Source organism: Drosophila mauritiana, chromosome X, assembly GCF_004382145.1.
Source record: "Drosophila mauritiana strain mau12 chromosome X, ASM438214v1, whole genome shotgun sequence".
Lineage (NCBI taxonomy): Eukaryota > Metazoa > Arthropoda > Insecta > Diptera > Drosophilidae > Drosophila > Drosophila mauritiana.
Window position 1 is genome coordinate 5633389 of NC_046672.1, and position 19270 is coordinate 5652658.

Here is a 19270-nt window from a genome sequence, read left to right on the forward strand (position 1 = left end):
TCATTCACTTTATCGACATATTTTACATTACATTTTAAGTGCTTCCATTAAAATATTACTTATTTTCTTGTAAATCAACAGAAGGTTTCACTTGCCGCTTAAAATTACGTTGCCACTTGATCCTCATATCATTTTTCCCAAAATAGGCTTATGAAAATCCAAAACAGCAATCGCCGTGCAAATTACATATTTACCAATTAATTATGAACATATGTAATAGATGTTGTTTTTTTTTTTTTGGTGTATGGAAATAGTCAAATAAAATTTGTGTAATCGAATTAAGGCGTTTGTCATTTGGAAATTTTGAGAAAATTACTTCGAATGAATGCGGCGAATTGGCGGAGCACAAATAAAATGAAAAATGCGTTGCAAGAAACGAGCACACTTAAGATTAAGCTAAAATTAAACGAATCGAAAGGCGAACCCAAAGTGGAAAATGAAACCGAAAAAAGCGAAATAAAACGGAAATGGCCGAAAAAAGAAAGCACTTGATGTAGAGAATTATTTGTAGGTACTTCTAAGAGCAACGGGCAAATTAATACGGTTCCGTTGGGTTGCTCTGAAAAAAAGAAAAAAAAACACAAAAACATGCAGTAAAATAGTATAAATGTAAACCAAAATAAAGAATTATGAATAAAAAGAAACCCTTTCAAGACATTTAAATTTGCGCTGAGTTTCAATGGGAAAAGGTAGAAAATGCAGTGGAAAATAGGGGAACAGGCTGGAATGGCTGGAAAATAGCTCAACATTTTGGTTTTTCATCATCTTAATCTTTCTCTACTTTTCGATGAGACCCTATACCATTATTTCTCACCCATCGAATCCGATGTCAGAGGATTGTAGCCCCTACACAGCATCCACTTTCCTTTTCTGTCGATTTCCATTTTTATTCGTTTCCCTTTTTGCGCTTTGAGTTTTCCGGTTTTTTTAATTTTTCCTCTGCTTTTGCTCTTTTTTTTTTTTGGTTATTTTTGAGTGCGCGACGCGTGAAAAGCTGCTGGAGGCGTATTTTGTAAATTGAAAAACAAGAGGGCTGGGCCCACTGAGTGCTTCCCACTCAATGGCGCCTGTGGAATACCCTAACCAAGAGTAGGTCTCCGGAATATGTGAGTAAGGCAAGCGCTGGCCCACGTGTCGTATACGTAATCAAGTATACGCAACTTTTGCGATACAAATGCCGGACAAAGGCAAGTATAAAGCAAGTGGTTTTATACAGTTTGTATAATATCATATCATTTTGTAGCAAACTGGCGGAAATGCCCGGCACTTCTCTAATCAAAAGTCCGTGGCCGTTGGTTTCGTTTCAACGTAAGTGGATTGTTGGCCAGAATGGTGGCTCGATGTCCGTAATTCGCTCAGACGGAGGATATCGTGTGTGTGCTCAAGTTGGGCATTCCGGTGCTCCTGGTTCTGGTCGCTGGTCACTGCTTTTCGTCCAGGCCGCAACTGGGCGTCCTCCTGACCAGCGAGGCGTCCCTTTTAGCCTTGGGTGCACGCTCCGTCGTTCTCCTTTCCGATTTTTTCGTTTTGGATTCTTTGCGCTAACAATTTTTGCGTGCGGCATGCAAAGGGCAGTCTGGAAAACTGTGGCAACTGAACTGAAAATAGCTGAACACCAGCGGGCGTGGCAGGACATGCCGCCGCCCACACGCCACAAAACTTTCTAAAATTCGAGAATACACGGCGCTTTGCGAATTTACCAGCTACAAAATTTCAACTCAAACATGTGTTGCAATTTGCTTTGAACAAATTATGCGACAAAGCAACCGATTATTTGTGTTTTATAAAAGCGGACTTTTAATTAAATAATTCAAATTTAATTAAATTAAATATTATAGCCATGCAGTACAGTTTTCATGGCTTTTTATTGTTTTCAGAAACATGGCACATAGTTTTTTCTGGTGCAGCGAGCAACGGGTTAAGCGTCTGAATACTTTGGAAATTTATTACACACACATTGCAAGCGCACTTTTATTTCATTTCGGTCGATGGACGCCTTTTTATGGCCAACTCGAGGAGCGAATTAAGTGCAGCCGGCGCAGACAGGACCTTCCTGCACACACACACACACACACACTTAAGCACACACACGACAGCCATTAGGCTGGAAATTAAATTTTTCATTTGAGCCAAAAAGGGCACAGCCCGACCATAAAAGGATCTGTGTGTGGAGGCTGCAAAATTTCAAATTTATATCAATTGCGGTTGCTCATTGACGCCTCCGTGGCCGTGCGTCCCCCTCGCAGGCAAGCGAGTCAAAGTTAATTGAATTTCCGCAGGTGAGGCGGTGGCTGTGCAGGTGTGTGGCAACAGCCGCCGCTGCACGGGGCATTAATTATGCAGATGCCACACGAGCTGCAGGCGAACTTGATCCCGGCCATCGAACCCAATCAATCTGCACTGAAGACTCTGGCGCGCATATTTGGGATTAGTTATGCGGCTAGGTTGACAATCTCACAAAACAATATCAATAAATAATGCCCATCCAATCAGTTTATATTTTACATTATGTAGATTAGCTGCAGATAGTGGCATACACTTTTGTGGACGCTGCTGTTTTGCCTCGATAAGCCACGAATCGCTTACCGTTTTGGTTAATCACTTCTCAATCGACAGCTAAAGGCAACACTTTGGGCACACAATTATCCTAATCCTTCGGTTGGCAGTCCTGCTGGCAATCCCAGTCGCAGTCGCAATACCAATCCCAAACCCATTTCCATACGCAACTCGCATCTCCGCCAGCATTTCCATTCGCATGGCGGGGCGGTCGTGGAGGAAATGTAAGTGCAAAGTGGATTCCTTGACGGCTGCCTCGGGGGTTGCAGCGCGTCATCGAGCTGCAGTCAAATAGCAGTAAGCTTCAACTGTCCTCGTCCTGCTCTGCATCCTCCCCGTCGTCGTCCTTGTCCTTTGCCGCCCCCTCCGCCCCTCCGCCCCTGTGGGTTATTTTGGCGAGGGCAATGGCAACCGGATGCGGAACCAATTTAACGACGCCATTTCCGCGTCAGCCAGGCAACTGCAGAATCTCTGCGGCGACCATTGGCATCATGGATGTGGCATGACCCTGCCCCTGCCCCTGCCCCGCCCCTTGCCCACCTCTCTCCCCTTCCTCTTCCTGTCTGCCACAAAAATTCCCCTTCCCATCGCCGAGTTTGTGATGTTGTTATGTTTCGCCCCCCGTCTACACTCTGCTGCTATTTTTGGTTGCCATTATTGATTTCCCAAATAAGTTTCGTGCCCGTCGCCGCAGTTTTAATAGCACAAACGGTTCATTAAAAATATAGCAAATTCAATTATGCTCACAGAATCATTTTTCTGCATTTTGGTTTTGCAGAATTTTAATGGAATCGCACAATAAAGGCAACTGAATTGTACTAGCTCTTTAAGAATTGACAAAGTTTTTCTACATAACAGGTACAAACTTTTTATTGGATGAGCCTTAAAAAGCATTTTAGCATTAGTTTAAAACTATAAAATAAAACTCACAATTCACAAGCAACTGAGCTACTCAATCAATTTTGACCCCAACATGTGAAATATTTCTCAATTTCTTTTTGTAACAAATCAAAACGAACATTTTGATATATTTATTTTGAGCAACTGAACTAAAATTTTTTATTTAACTGCTACATCTCTGTCTGCTGTGTGCATATCAATTTATATTGAATTTTATGTAAGCCGTCAACATTTTAATCAAATAATCGAATGATTGAAAATGCTGACCATAAATTAAATTACGCTCAAAGCCGAGTTCATTCTTTTGGAATTTTTCGCTGGCAACTTTTTAGTTGGTTTGCCCGTGCGAATATTAAATACGTCTCTCTTAATTTGTGAAATAGCATATTTACTGTTTTTCTTTGCAGATTCGAGGCATTTAACTTGTTTATTTTCCCAGAATAAATGTCTTACTGTGCGCATACGCAGGTCAAACTGAATTAAAACTGAAGCCCCGTGGGGCTTTCAATTTTCTGTCCCATTTATTTTGAAAGAAAAACATGTCTATTTTAATTTACAAAGTATATAAAGCTATCTGTTATAGGAACACACTCTCCTCTAAATGGAAAACTGAATTAAATTGAATTGAAAACACAGTTATTCTTAAAACCAGCTGATAAAATATAATTTGTGTGGCTTTTAAAGTTGACACACAACTGCATAAGTATTTTTTCAAATACCCCTTAATGCTAAAATAAATTCCGAAAAACAATCTAGCTGAACTGAGGCGTTCCGTTCGCCAGTAATAAATAACTTGCTTAACGCATTTGCAGGTTGAACCGCATTAAATTTGAAACCCCATCAGGATCCCCTGCCATTTCCGGTCGACCCGGCAGCAACGCCGTCTATTTCCGGTTGTGGATGCGATGCGCATTTATTACTCGCTTTCGCCCGATATCAGCTACCGACTTGACTTGGCCGCAATCGTTTAAGCCGTTTGAGCCAGCCGCAAGCAAACCGAGAGCAATCCCCCAAATTGCCGCCAAAGAACACTGGCATATATACACAGATATTTTGATAGCGATGTACGTATATACCCGTATATATATATATACATATATTTATATGGAGTGGGAAGGGAGGTACCATAACAAAGGACCTTGGCAAGCTGCTGGCATCCAATTGAATCCGGCATCAATTCAGACGACCCGGCGATGACATCCCAAACAAAAGGGGCGGCGGAAAGTGGAAAAGCGGAAAAGCAGAAATGAAATGAATTATGTTAAGCATGCAAATTTGAATAAAAACAAACAAAAAAGTGACAAGGCAAAAAGAAACTGCAAACAGGGTAAAAAAGAAAATATTAACTGAAAAATGAATGGAGAGGGAACTTAACTGGCAAGGACATGGACATGAACACAGACTCCTGTCCTGCAAAAATCAGCTGCCAATTGCAATTTGCCAGGCGGTGCGAATAAAACATTTTAACAACATTTACCACAGGGAGCAACAAATGCGCATTTATATTAATGTACGAAAAAAACAAAAAGTGTTCATAAAATGTTAAACATTTAATATAAAATAAATACACATACTTTATTACTTTTAGACCTTTAGTTTGGTGTACTAAATTGTTATGAAAATGAAATGAAGAATCTAGTGTCCTTTTAAATTCACAAAAGGTTCTATCTGAATTTTTCAAAATTGTTGTTTCCCAAAACTCAATCTTCGCAAAGATGTCCGCAATTTGAACACCATGGAATCGCCAGCCTGCACTTCACTGTCGACTCTCAGCGAGCTGTCGCTCCAATCTCTGGGAATTGGAGTAGCTGGAAAAGGCCAAGCCAAGTTGAAAAGCGAAACGGAAATCGATGCCCACGACTGGCAGTTGCTTCTCCACTCGATCCAGCCGAGCATTCGCAAAAAGTCCGATCTGTTGATAGCTGTCACCCACTTTCTGATCACCAAGGAGTACAGCCTGCGTTGCGCCATCAATTATCCAGCATCCGGCGGAAGGCAGTTGGCTGGAGGATGTGGAACTGTGTGTGAGCTGCTGCCCGATCACTGGAATCGGGATGCCGACCGATACACTCTGAACTACACGGATGGTCTGGCAGGTCAGTATATCCTTATGGCCAAACTGAGTCGCAGGGATCTCGTGATCAGTCTGCAGAACTCGACCAGCAAACGGATGGCCATCGTCTGTCTGCAGCCGGAGCATCTGGTGAAATCCATCTGCAAGTCATCGATGGACAAGTGCATTCCGCGGCTGGACAAGTTCATGAAGAGACTGCGTGCCGAACTGATGGATCCAGCGGTGCGGGGCACCAAACTATTGACCGAGGGACCGGCCTTCGATAGGAAAATTTGGAAAAGGGAGCTACCCGTACGGCATTCTGGCACTTCTAGAGTGGCCTTCAACATCGTCGCAAGCACCCATTCCCTGGAATGCAAGGATTCAACTTAAAGATGCAGAACACACCATTCAATGCAAACAAATATAAAATTATTAGCCAATCGAAATCACATTTGGCTTATCTTACGAGTTTCTATATATAAGATAATAGTTACTTCTGTTTTTGGTAATAACTTATTCAACGAGGTATGGCATTCCGTTTTCCAGCAATTATTTTTAAAGTTCTGGCCAAAAAACAGATTATTTTTTGACGGAAAATCAAAAAACGGGCTATGATTAAATGTTTAACGATGTTAAGTGTTAATGTTTTCGCCCAAAACGGACGATGTTCAAATGTTAATCGATATTAGATGTTATTGTTTTCGCCTAAAATGTGGCAATCCTTTTCGCCAGCTCTCAAGGATCGAACTTTTCTAATACTGCTTGTCAAGCCAGATTGTACAGCACTGAAAACAGAGTTTTCATTATTGATAGATTGCCGAAGAAAATTCACTTTCACTTGTCAAATTAGAGAACGAGGAAGTTTAATAAGTTGTGAAAATGGAAAACCAGAACGAAGAGATGCAACTTAATCGCGAAAAGAAAGATTTGGATCCCGAGGTGGCCCCAATGTCTCCGGAGGTACCCTTTCCCCCAGAAAACTTCCAGAATGAAGAGATGCAACTTAATCGCGAAACGAATGTTTTGGATCCCGAAGTGGCCCCAATGTCTCCGGAGGTACCCTTTTCCCCAGAAAACTTCCAGAATGAAGAGATGCAACTTAATCGTGAAACGAATGTTTTGGATCCCGAAGTGGCCCCAATGTCTCCGGAGGTACCCTTTTCCCCAGAAAACTTCCAGAATGAAGAGATGCAACTTAATCACGAAACGAATGTTTTGGATCCCGAAGTGGCCCCAATGTCTCCGGAGGTACCCTTTTCCCCAGAAAACTTCCAGAATGAAGAGATGCAACTTAATCACGAAACGAATGTTTTGGATCCCGAAGTGGCCCCAATGTCTCCGGAGGTACCCTTTCCCCCAGAAAACTTCCAGAATGAAGAGATGCAACTTAATCGTGAAACGAATGTTTTGGATCCCGAATTGGCCTCAATGTCTCCGGAGGTACCCTTTTCCCCAGAAAACTTCCAGAATGAAGAGATGCAACTTAATCGTGAAACGAATGTTTTGGATCCCGAAGTGGCCCCAATGTCTCCGGAGGTACCCTTTTCCCCAGAAAACTTCCAGAATGAAGAGATGCAACTTAATCACGAAACGAATGTTTTGGATCCCGAAGTGGCCCCAATGTCTCCGGAGGTACCCTTTTCCCCAGAAAACTTCCAGAATGAAGAGATGCAACTTAATCGCGAAACGAATATTTTGGATCCCGAAGTGGCCCCAATGTCTCCGGAGGTACCCTTTTCCCCAGAAAACTTCCAGAATGAAGAGATGCAACTTAATCGCGAAACGAATGTTTTGGATCCCGAAGTGGCCCCAATGTCTCCGGAGGTACCCTTTTCCCCAGAAAACTTCCAGAATGAAGAGATGCAACTGAAGCGCGAAAAGAAAGGTTTGGATCCCGAATTGGCCTCGATGTCTCTGGGTAAGCTATTCTTTCAAAGTGAACTGATTGGTGAAGATACCCTTTTTCCCAGACCAATACTACGAGAAGTACGTCAAGAAGCCGGTCAGCAAGGGAAAGTCGTTCCGTCCTCCGCCGAACCCGTCGCTTTCGGATGCGCAGCTCCGATTCCAGCGGACGCACTACTTCGGCCCCGCCTACCGGCAGAACCTGGCCAACCCTACTGTGACAGCTAGGCGTGCTCGGCTAGAAGGACTGAGAAAGGGTATCGAGCAGGGCAAGGCCAAGATGTTCCTAATGAACACTGAGAAAGAGCCGACTCAACTGATCACCTGGTGCCAGAAATACAAAAATGAACAAAAAAAAAAGTAAAAATATAGAATATATAATATAAAGCTTAACTTGCGTGTGAACGACATGCATGAAGGAGCAACAAAGCACATATATTGTTTTATCATCTCATCTGTATGGGTGTTGTTCCAGCCGCGTTTCGTGGACTTTCCACAGCATCAAAATTTGCAAAAAATTGCCAAAAAATGGAATTTCCATTTTTGGACACAGTTCGATTGGGAATTTAAATACGAACTCAACGAGATATAACATTCCGTATTCAGACAATTTTTTTTAAAGTTGTGTCCAAAAAACTGATTATTTTATGACGGAAAATCGAAAACAATTATTTTGGCAATAATGAAACAACTTTAGATGACAATTTTTATCATAACTTGACTAAAACTGATCATAAAGCTGAAAGAATAACTGTTTTGAGCAGCTACTTACAAGGGCTAACCATCCCTATCACTTTTTGAAGGATTTGGGAAAATTAATTTTTGTGCAAATTTTCGCATTTTCGGTAAGGGGTAACATCATCAAAATTTGCAAAAAATGGCCAAAAAATAGAATTCCCATTTTTTGACACAGTTCGATTGGGAATTTAAATACAAACTCGACGAGGTATGGCATTCTGTACTAAGACAATTATTTTGAAAGTTGTGGCCAAAAAACTGATTATTTTATGACGGAAAATCGAAAACAATTATTTTGGCAATAATGAAACAACTTTAGATGACCATTTTTATCATAACTTGACTAAAACTGATCATAAAGCTGAAAGAATAACTGTTTTGAGCAGCTAATACAAAGGCTAACCATCCCTATTACTTTTTGACCGATTTAGGAAATTAAATTTTTGGGCCAATTTTTGCATTTTCGGTAAGGGGTTACATCACCAAAATTTGCAAAAAATGGCCAAAAAATAGAATTCCCAGATTTAAATGCCAATCGATGAGGCATTGAAATACGAGCTCGCCGCGGTGTGACACTGAATATTTGGATCGATACTTGCATTGTTATGCCCGTTAAACCCGCTGTTAAATGTTCCCATATGCACATTACTCATACGCAATGTTGCATTTGGAAATGCAATTAAACGAGCATGGTGCATTTTTTATTTTGAGCTATATTCACTATTATTTTCGTGCACCTATTGCATCGCTTTGGGATCAGAGAATTGGTCAGTCGATATCCCCATGCAGTTCATGATTGCGGTTGCTCGTTTTCGGTTGGATTTTTCGGTTCTGCTGTCATTCTCGTCCTGCCACGAATGGTTGTCATTATTATGGTTGCTCCTCCGCGCTTTGTTCGCATTTATTATTTATTGTATTAATAATGCAGTCGCGTTGAAAATTTCATAATGTCCGGCGATGTCATTGAGTCAGCAGTCAGCAACGGTCTCCCCGTATTTTTTACATTTGTTGTGTTTTCATTTTTGTTGCATATCTGCGGATGTATTATTGGATGTTGACACTTTTGTTGTTGATGCAGCTGTGGTTGCGGCAAAGTTGACGTTGATGTGGACGCCCATGGCCGGTTTGGTTCGGTTCGCTTTGGCTGGCTGGCTGAAAGCAGAGGTACCGCAAAAAAAACAATGCCAAAACCACCTCCGTTTTATGCAGTGAAATTAAAACCACTGCATAATGGAATATGAATATCAAATTCAGACTCAGTGGCTGGCAAAGTGTTTCCCCTCCATTTGGAGACCTAAACGATAGATGCCGTAATGGGAATGCCATTCGGTATAAGCTCGTTGATATTAGGGTGGACCCGATGTTGTGGCATGTGTGGCAGGGGTCATTATTTAAATAAATCATTTGTTGGGTTTATAACAATTTAACCAAAAATGTGCGTGTTGTTCGCCTTGTTTTCAATACGTGTATTAACAGTTAAGTGCTGTAATTTATTTCAACCGTTCCGCCCTGCGTTCCATGCCATTGTGCGACTGTGTGAGTGTTGCAGCATCATCATAAAATTCAATTAAAGCGAAACGCACACAATCAAACAAAAGATCAAATTAAATGCCGGCTAGCAATTTACTTCGTTGATGTAAGGGGGCGGGGCAGCTAACCCACAGCAAAGCGCACATGTGTTGGTTGTTCTGTATTTTCGATGTGTGTGTTTGTGCACAGCGAGAAATTTCGAACAACTCAGCTGATAGCTGAAATACAACGCTGCTAGCTGAGAATCCATTGCGTTGTAACTCCAAGATACATTTCAAACACGTTGTGCCGCCCATTCAATCTCTTTCAGTGTGCCCCCTTCTACGTGTCTGTATGTATGCGTGTGGCATAGACAACGGCACGCATTGCGGTTTAACGCGCTTTTCATTACTTGGCGGGGATGAAGACGGCTGAATGGCTGCCAAAGGAACATCAAAGGCGGTGGCCACACAGACGTGGAAGGACATGGCAGCTGAACAGGAACAAGGACAAGTTGCTGCGGTATTTTTACGACCATTTCAGTTTCGAAACGGCAATCGAAAAGCTTGTACAACCACACACAAGGCTAAATGGGCGAAAGGGGGCTGCGCACCGAATATCATATGAAAGTCATTGGGACTTAGTTAAGCCAGCGATATTAACAAATGCCAAGGATGAGGCTGCCAAGAAAGGCAAAGCAAAAAAGAAATGGGCACAGGGAGGATAATAAACCAAGTCGGCCACAAAAGCCATTGAGCGACACTAAAATCCACATGTCACAGTGGACATTAGCGGCAGACCGGAAAACCAAAAGAGGCATTTTCCGCCGACATGAAGCTGCAGAAGAATAATCAACCTAAATATATATTAGGATTATATGTACATACCAATTAATTCATGATTATTCCAAACTAACCTGACTTTCCACTATAGTTGCATGCATAGAGCAGAATTCAAATGGCATGCAATCAATTTCAATTTTGGCAAAGAGCTCTGCATGCCTTTAATCAATAAGTTGGCCACCAAATGCAATCCATCCATCAGCGCCAATCAGCCGGCCAGCGGCTGACCACAATCCAGTGCCCAGTGGACAGTGACCATTATATGGCCATCTCGCGTCCAGCTAACCGAGGTGATAGCGCCAATGACACGGATTTTCACTTTATGGACCAACAGGATATGGATCCAACGATGCTTAACCCTCCAAAGACCCGATGGCGCCATCCTGCGTGCAGGCAATTACAAAGTTTTGGGCGCTGCATTTAATTAGCTACGGCAGCAATCGCGGCCATCAGGCATCAGCGTTTGTTATAGTCGCTCGACAATGTACCAAACTAATAGCTGACCGCTCCGGGCGACCTATCAAGGGGGGAGGGGGAGGGGGACTTCAGCAGGAGGAGGAGGGGTGGCCAAGGGTAATGGGGCACGGGCCCAACGAGCCGCTTAATTGAATGCCCCTGGCGCAAAGTGAAAAAAAGCCCAGCAAAAGCAGACTAAAAAACAAGCAAACTGTATCTAGTTTTCAACAACGACTTTTAAATGAGCTTTAATTTAAATTAATGTTTATTCTTTATTCAAGATTTTTGTGCCTTTTAAACAAACTCAATGTACAAATACTTTATAAAATAATTCTGTAGCTTAAAGTTGTGTTTAAATTGATTGGGTTTGCGTATAGAACGCAGTATGCCCCATTTGGAAATGGCAAAACACGTAGAGCGAACCGAAGAAAAGCAAAAATTATACATTGTATTTATTATCGGCTGTGGTGGCAGAGAGGGGGAGGGGAAGGGGAAGGAAGGGATAAGCCGGTGGAAGGATGTTGTTGTCCCAGGCATTTTGGCTTCGACTTTGGCTTTTGCCCGCCGGCTGTTTGTTAATGGCAAAGCTCAAGCGAATTTTCATGTTGGCTTAGACAAAACGGCCCAGCTGCAGCGCCGCCACAGAAATTGGCCTTTTTATTGTGTAACTCACCATGGCGGCCAGGACGAAGGACCTCCGCGTTGCCCCAGCTCCCGAATTTCAAAAGCGGCGACCACAAGCCGCCGCGCAGAACAGCACCTTCTGCTTCCAATTCGCCAGCTTCTACACGTGAAAAAAATGTTGGTAAATCCAAAAAAGCAGAAATAAGGTTAAAAACAATAGGGATTCAAGGGCCAAAAGAGCGCATAACTTGGCCAAAAAGAAATAACCAGCTGTACGATATTGCTTCGTTCATAACCAAATTTTTCTCTGTGTATTACTCCTCTATTTTCCACTCATTTATTTGCTGGAACAAAGCAGCGGCATTATGAAATGCCGGCGGCGGTTGTTGGCCATTTTGGTAACTGGTAACTGCTGAAAGGACTAACAAAGGACGACTGCAAAGGCTGCGAAATGGAAAGAATTAAACATAAATGTGCATCGTGTTTTGCAATTTTTTCTTTAGCGCTGGTGCGCTAGATCCAGCGGAATTTCCCCATGGAGATCGAAAATATTTCTAATGATATTGACAAATATATGAATTTTCATAGAATTCATACGACTTTGTTTCACAAAGCTTAACCATAAATGAGACTCAAGCAGCATTATAAAATGCCAAAAACGCAATTTATTAACCTGAGTTTGTACAAAGAGAAAACATATATAGTTTTTCCAGCTATTACCACAAAATATACAGCACGGCTTATGGCTTCAAAACATAAGCCAGACGTTTGGTTTTGCTTTTAAATTTCCACTTAACGCCTTTGTCCCCGGTGTTTTGGTACAGAATTACCAGTTCAAAGTGTTTCCTTTCGAGTGAAACGCCCATTAAAGGGAATTATAAACAGCCCCCTGCCAGTTGGCCAATGCGAACCTATACCTTTTCGCCCAACACAGATTCAAAATTGCTTTGAGTCTCTATTTTTACCTTGAAAATATGCATCGTCACTCGCCCATCATTCTTCTTTTGAGCAGAATGTAATCTCGTTAAAAGCTCCTCAAATAACAGCGAGTGTTCTCCAAAAAATGTTCCCGCTGGCATTTGCCGACTTTTGATTTGAGCCTGACTAACACACATACACACACAAACATACATATGGAAAGTGTGCGACACGGGGTACAGTCACCACACCACACCTATTCTACTTTTCAATAACATTTTGACAGTTGATCCCCCTGGCTGGAAGATGGATTTTCACTTATATGTCGCGCTTCGAAATCATTTTGGCCAAATGATGATGCAACAGCCTTGATAAGCTGGCTAAAAATGAATAATGTATCAGAAATCAGTGCACTGCTTGCCGTGCACTGCTTGCGTGTCCTGCGGGCCACCACCAATATGCGCGCTGCAATGGACACATATATCGCCATTCGGATAGACGCACATATCAACCCAGCCAATGCGACGTCAAACAACATTGTCACTATCTATCCAGCAAACAGCTACACTGAAAAACAAATCACACTAACATCATGCACAATTTAAGCGATTAATAATATGAAGATTAAAAAAAATAGGGGCACATTTTAAAGCTTTTTTTGCCTAGTGTAATCAAATGAAATGAATTCGATGTGCCGATTTTTCGCAGTGTCCTCGCACACCAACACATTCTTGCAGCTGTGAGAATTTCGGGTCGCATTTTAATGGTGGCTTAATTAAGCGTTGCATTTTGCATGCGGTTGCCCAAAAATGGCAGCGAAACAGCGAGAAAACTTTCAGCGACGACACGGTCACTGCAGCTGAAACCGCACTCCATGGCTTTTCCAACCACCCAAGCACCCACCCTTTTCCACCCACGCTTTTCCACCCGCATTTTCCGGCCCTTGGCTGTCACTAATCAAGCTGCGCTGCCTGTCAATTACAAGGTCCGCGGAGACAAGGACGAACCGACAGGAGCTACCCGCTGGAGGTGCGTGTCCTGATAATGATGGATGGATTGATAAATGGACGGATGGATCCCTGCCGGATCGCAAGGATCACATTACGAGGCCGTCAGCGGGATTTCCCGCTTGGATTAGCATAAGCATGGCGCTCATCATCAGGTTTGCTCCGTGTGTTCTCACTCAATTTGTATTTAAATGCATGCCAGTGCTATTAATCTTATTTTCCATCAAATATTTAAGTCCTCATAAACTGGAATGTATAATTTGCATTTAAACATATAAACATAACACTAAAAATTCCTATAAAAAATTAGCTTGCTACCTTATAAGTGGGCCCACAAATATTTACATTATTAATGGCATGCTTTTAAGCCACTTCAATAAATAAAATCAATTTCATTCGGCCCACAATTCTTCTTGACCTATTGATTACTGAACTCGTTTGTACAAAGAAAAGTTCTCCCCTTGAGTTATGAAAACGCAATTGAATTGCGGCTGGAAAATCGGATTTATCCGCCACTCTCGATGGCCTGGCATCTGTGTCAAGAGTTTGGCAAACAAATGGTGGATTATGTGCCGCCGCGCAATGTTTAATCAAGTTCACAAAAATTACATTTGATTATTTTTTTTTCTTTCTTTGCGCCCAGCAAATTGCATAATAAATGCCGAATGGCGGGGGTGCGGGAAAAACAAGAGCGCAAAGGCAGAAAAAATAAAAATTTCAATTATTGAAATGCAAATGGAATACAAATATTTGCATAAACACAAGCGAAGCGCACACACCAAAAAAAAAGAGACACCCCGCCTGGCCACGCCCACTTTTCCAGGGGGCTTCACCTCTGATATGGCCACACTGCATATATACATTTTTTTCAAGCTCAAATCTTCTCGAACTCCACACTCTACGCAGCGGAAATGTGGAGAAATCACAAATTAAATGAATGCGGAGATATGGAAAATGTGCGTGCCGTGTGAAAATGGCAAATCTGGCCCATTCATAATACGCAATTAGAATGCCAGGCACACGCGAAATTTAGGCGAATCCTATACGACTACCAGATACCCAGTAATATGGGGCAAAAATGTTTGGGATTATGATTTAAATGGACTCGATGAAGTTTAAATTGAAATGGGTATCCAAAATGCTTCACACACTTTTGCAGTTCGCCGTTTTTGCTGGCAGGAAAAACAAAGGCGAGGGATTTACAAGCGGGGTTGGCTAAACTGCCCCAGGGGTCGGGGTCAAAGGTTGCCCACCCGGTGGTGGCTCCACTTGTTGCACGCCCCATTGGCTCAGCTGCATGCAAATGTTAATTAAGCGAGCGTGCCTCTCAAAAATTCCGCCATATTCCCGCCACTTCGGCGGAAAATTAATGTACTCCAGGACTCCGGGACTCTAGGACTCCGAAACTGCGGGCGAAAAGGACGAGACGAAATGGGAATTATGGGGCGAAATTCAAATTGGAAAATATTTGTTGCAGGTCCTTCCCGGCTGCTACCCGCTGCTCCCGGCTGCATTCCAATTGGAGGGCAAATAATGGTCAAAAAGGGGGAAAATAAGCGCCATGACGGACAGGTGATGCTTGGAGCAGGCCAAATGGGTGGCTGGGGGTCTGGTCCAATCAATATGGAAAGCACTTGCAGAGCATGATTCATATTCAACACGCGCCGAGTTGCCGCTGAAGCATTAAGAGGTTCAAATGAAATGGAACGAAACAAAATGAACGGGAATAATAAAGGATACACTCGAAGAAAACGATGCTGTTCTGGTTACTAAACTACCATTTAATCCCAGCCAACTTTCAAATTGAAAACCTCTAAACACTTGAAGAATTGCTATATATGTATGTATGTTGCACGATTTTTCTCGCTGTGCAGTGGTGGCAGCTTTGAAAGGAAATTAAGTACACATTGTTTTGGATGATGATTGTTCGAGGGCAAGCAGTGGGAAATGAGGGAGCGGCCATTTCATTTTCCATTCGGTTTCGGGAAATTACGACTGACTGGTCAGGAGCACAAGGACGAGGTCCTGGAACAGGACGAGCACGAGAACCAGAACCAGGACAAGCCAATGCAATCAGCGCCATGCAAAAATCTATTGGAAATTTATAGCAATCAGTTGAGAGCAGCGAGTGGGGGGCTTTTGCTCGCTGCGTCATTTAATATTGTGAGTAAGTTTGTACGTATTCCAAATGCGAATAAATGAACAATAAATTGTGAGCTAGCAGCGGCAGATTGTCCCGGTTTCCGTGTACTCCAGTGACTACTGCCCTTCGTTCCTTCGCCCGTCGCTGCTTGTTTTTGCCACTTGAGAAAGCATCTTCATGTCGTCGCCAGAGCCGCAGCTCTTTATTGTCTTCCTAATGCCTTCGATTGGAGCGCCGAATGGAGAATTCCTGGGCACCGCAGTACGGGATCGGGTGTAGGGGGCTTGGTTACGCCTCCGATTGGCGGCAGATTTCTTGGAAATATATATTTATACCAGAGAGGGGTATACTGCTTATCTGGGAAATAACTAAATTGGGTTATGGGTTGAAATTCCTATGTTGTTAAACCCGTTACTCGTCGAGTAAAAGGATATCCATTCTAGATTCGTTGAAAAGTATGTAAAAGAAGTAAGCGTTTCCGACCATGTAAAGTAGTTAGCTAGCTAGCTTTTTGAAATGTGTCCAAAACATAGTTTTTACAGATATCACTAATGTTTCCATTTTAAGTCAAATACTGTGAAATTACAAAATCAAAAGTTTATTAAAATAATTTGGTGTGATTATGACCAACTTGAAATGCGTTTTCTTGGCTGGATTACTCCACGTGATCAAGTTCCTGGCGTTTGATTCCAGAAGTCCCAATGCTCCGGCACTGAAGCTACCCTCGCTAATCGTGGGTCTTGCTGCGATGGATCTTATATGGGACAATAACCTCGTTCCACGGCTACTTCAAAATAGTGCGGCAGTGATCAGGCGGATATACGAAGTGATAGTGTCGTACCTGCTTTTGGGACTTGTCATGGTGATTTGGAAGACAGTGGATAATATATGTGTCATCCTATTGAGGATCTTAATAATCGGCATTGGCCACGTATCGGAATCCAACTATGGAAACAACGAGAGCTACTGGGTGGGCACTGTTACTGTGCCGTTGTCCCTCCTGATCCTCGCAATTGCCGGCCAAGCCACTGGCCATTTCCCCGTGTTACGCCGTGTTCAGATGCACTGGAAGGAGTCCTTGAGGTACATACATTAATCGCCATCCGACGAAGAAGCTGAGCCGCATCGTGCCGATTCTGACGGAGCACAGGGATCGGGAACGCCGATAATTGAAACTTGTGATAGACACGCGAATTCAATTGGATTCGCTTATTTTATACAAGAAACAAGAAATCATAATATTTGAAGTGCTTTTATTTAAATTACAAAATAACGACTATATTTGCTTTCTACATATATATATATATATATATATATATATATATATAGCATATATGTATTGCAATTTAGTAACGCGTCTAGAATGGTAAGTTCGAGTTTCCTGTATAGGTAAATAATACTTAAGATTTAAACAATATTTCATTCATTATACCGATTCAGCATTGAACTACTAAAGATTTGATTGTTTATATTTTTAAAATTTGCAATAATACACATGTGGATGACCCCGATTAGTTGACTATCATTACCTAGTTAGACTTCTCCATTGATTTCAGACTCACAGCAACAGTTGTATAAGTCTTTCAATCTCTGCGTTTGAAGCTAACTTGCCAGCTTTCCCCATTTTCATTCTTTTTGGCCAGGCTTAATGCCCTTGTGACTGTGGCCTCTTTGGCAAATTTGCTTATTCGACGGCTTTACAGCCTGCTGAAAATGCAGCCTGCTGCACAGCCACGTTTGGCATTTTTAGCGCTAAATAATGAAGGACCCCGGGACCCGTAAAGCCGTAATCCCGCCAACCCGGAGACATGGAGACCCGCGGAGACGTAGAGCCGTAGACCACAGCAGCTCATAAAGCCGCAAAGTGCCGCTGGTGCCGCTGTCCCTGTCAACCGTGCACTTGCAATTGCCATTGCAGATGCAACGGCAGCACTTGGAGCACGGCCTTCCACACTGCACAAAAAATGGTACCTGGAAACACATCCAACTTCTCACGAAGAATATTTAGTTAGTAAATTGCTTAAAACATGAAAATGCCTCCATAACTCTGTGTTAGTACAGAATATTTCGTTGATTCTGTGCCAATATTTCTCAGTGTACTTGCAGCGTGGGTGGGGCAGACTTTTGTGAATTTCCACAACTGCAAAATGAGGCACAGGCAGATACAAACGCACGAGGGTGTGGTGCACATACACATACATACATGTTTCATAAATAATCTCCATTTGCGATGCAACATGCAATGTTGGCTTTACCTCCCGATTTTCCACTGCCTCGGCTTTCATTGCATCTCATTCGCATTCAGTCGGTGCCTTCGGGCCAACGGGCTACTAACTCCGATTCTCTCAGTGCACTGCGAGAAACAATGGTGGCTAGAAAGGAAAATTGTTTTGAAATGATTAATTTTCAGGCCATAGGCCGAATGAACACTAATATTCCGCTCAGTTTGCGGTACATTCTCTTCATTATCTATGTGGTTTGCTTAACTCCATAATTTTGTTCAGTGCATAGGTCCCCTTCCTGGAGCTGTCGCTTCCACTTCTGCAGTTACTGTGGCCGAGCTGTCATTGTTTATGTACGTGAATTGCAAATCTCTCCTACGGACAGACAGACGGACGGACACAGAGTGTCCGGACATATCGGTGCCCATTCGTGCCGCAAAGATGAACGAAAATGGATGCCAGCAGTTTCGGGGATTTCAGATTTCAGATTGCAGTCCAGTTGTTTCGATGCATTTGTGCGATGTCCATATCTGCAATCATTTCCCCTTCACACAGCCACCTCGATTTTTCCACCCACTGACTAAAATTGGCTTTGCAGTGGGCCGTGCGATTTGCTTAGGCAAAGTTTACCGCATTGTCGCCATTTGCCGTTTGCCGATTTCGCACCACCCACTGACCCACCCAGGGACTTACCCACTATCCGTAGTCCTTGGAGTTGCTTTCTTGGGCCTCGGCTTATTACGATTATTATGTCTTTTATGGTTGCGGTCTTGTAGCCGCTGGATTCTCGGTCACGCACACACATTAAGTGGGAAGTCCTTTTACAGGCGAAAGGTTTCTAGTACAGTGCGCGACGCACACATAGTACGTAGGGCAGACCATAAAATATACGTACGAAAATAAAATATAACTTGAATCTTGCAAGGTGATACGTTATGCCGTCACAGAACTAGAATACTTTTTTGTACATTTTCCAGCGAACCATAGACATGGAGGCCACTGTACACATGACATCCCACTGGTTGCTGGGGATTCGGTCTAGCTTGTGTGTGGCAGCCGCACCATCATCATCACCGTCGCCGTCATCAACCACACGATCATCGCCATCAGCATCGGTTGTGATATGCTAGGCGACAGGTTCGCTTTCCCCGAACCGATGACTGCAATTTCCCCAAGTTTTCCAGGCGAAACCAACCGACGCATGGCGTGCTGCGTTGAGTGGCGCCAGCAGATTGGAAAATCATTGCAATAACTTCCACTTGTTTATCATCTGAACTTTGCATGTTGCTGGCTTGCCGACGACTATTTTCGGTTCCATTTGAGGTTCAAGTTGCGGCATCGAGCTGAGAACGAAGTCATATTGCAAGTACTTAAAGGTCCTCAAGTTTGTACTT

The 19270-nt window shown here is 42.9% G+C and overlaps 3 protein-coding genes across 3 annotated transcripts; all 3 read left to right on the top strand.

Moving 5' to 3' along the window:
• The first annotated feature begins 5113 nt into the window (after positions 1 to 5113).
• LOC117147669 (proteasome inhibitor PI31 subunit) lies at positions 5114 to 5969 on the top strand. Its single transcript, XM_033314645.1, has one exon. The coding sequence runs from the start codon at positions 5192 to 5194 to the stop codon at positions 5900 to 5902; it is 711 nt and encodes a 236-aa protein (XP_033170536.1). The 5' UTR covers positions 5114 to 5191; the 3' UTR covers positions 5903 to 5969.
• A 937-nt stretch (positions 5970 to 6906) lies between these two features.
• LOC117147923 (protein app1-like) lies at positions 6907 to 7766 on the top strand (the record flags this gene model as incomplete). The annotated part of the gene is made up of 2 exons (XM_033315046.1): positions 6907 to 7430; positions 7483 to 7766. Coding segments are annotated over exons 1-2 (774 nt in total), but the record flags the coding sequence as incomplete, so codon positions are not given.
• An 8442-nt stretch (positions 7767 to 16208) lies between these two features.
• Positions 16209 to 16925, top strand: LOC117147807. Its single transcript, XM_033314859.1, has one exon. The coding sequence runs from the start codon at positions 16277 to 16279 to the stop codon at positions 16748 to 16750; it is 474 nt and encodes a 157-aa protein (XP_033170750.1). The 5' UTR covers positions 16209 to 16276; the 3' UTR covers positions 16751 to 16925.
• The last annotated feature ends 2345 nt before the right edge of the window (positions 16926 to 19270 follow it).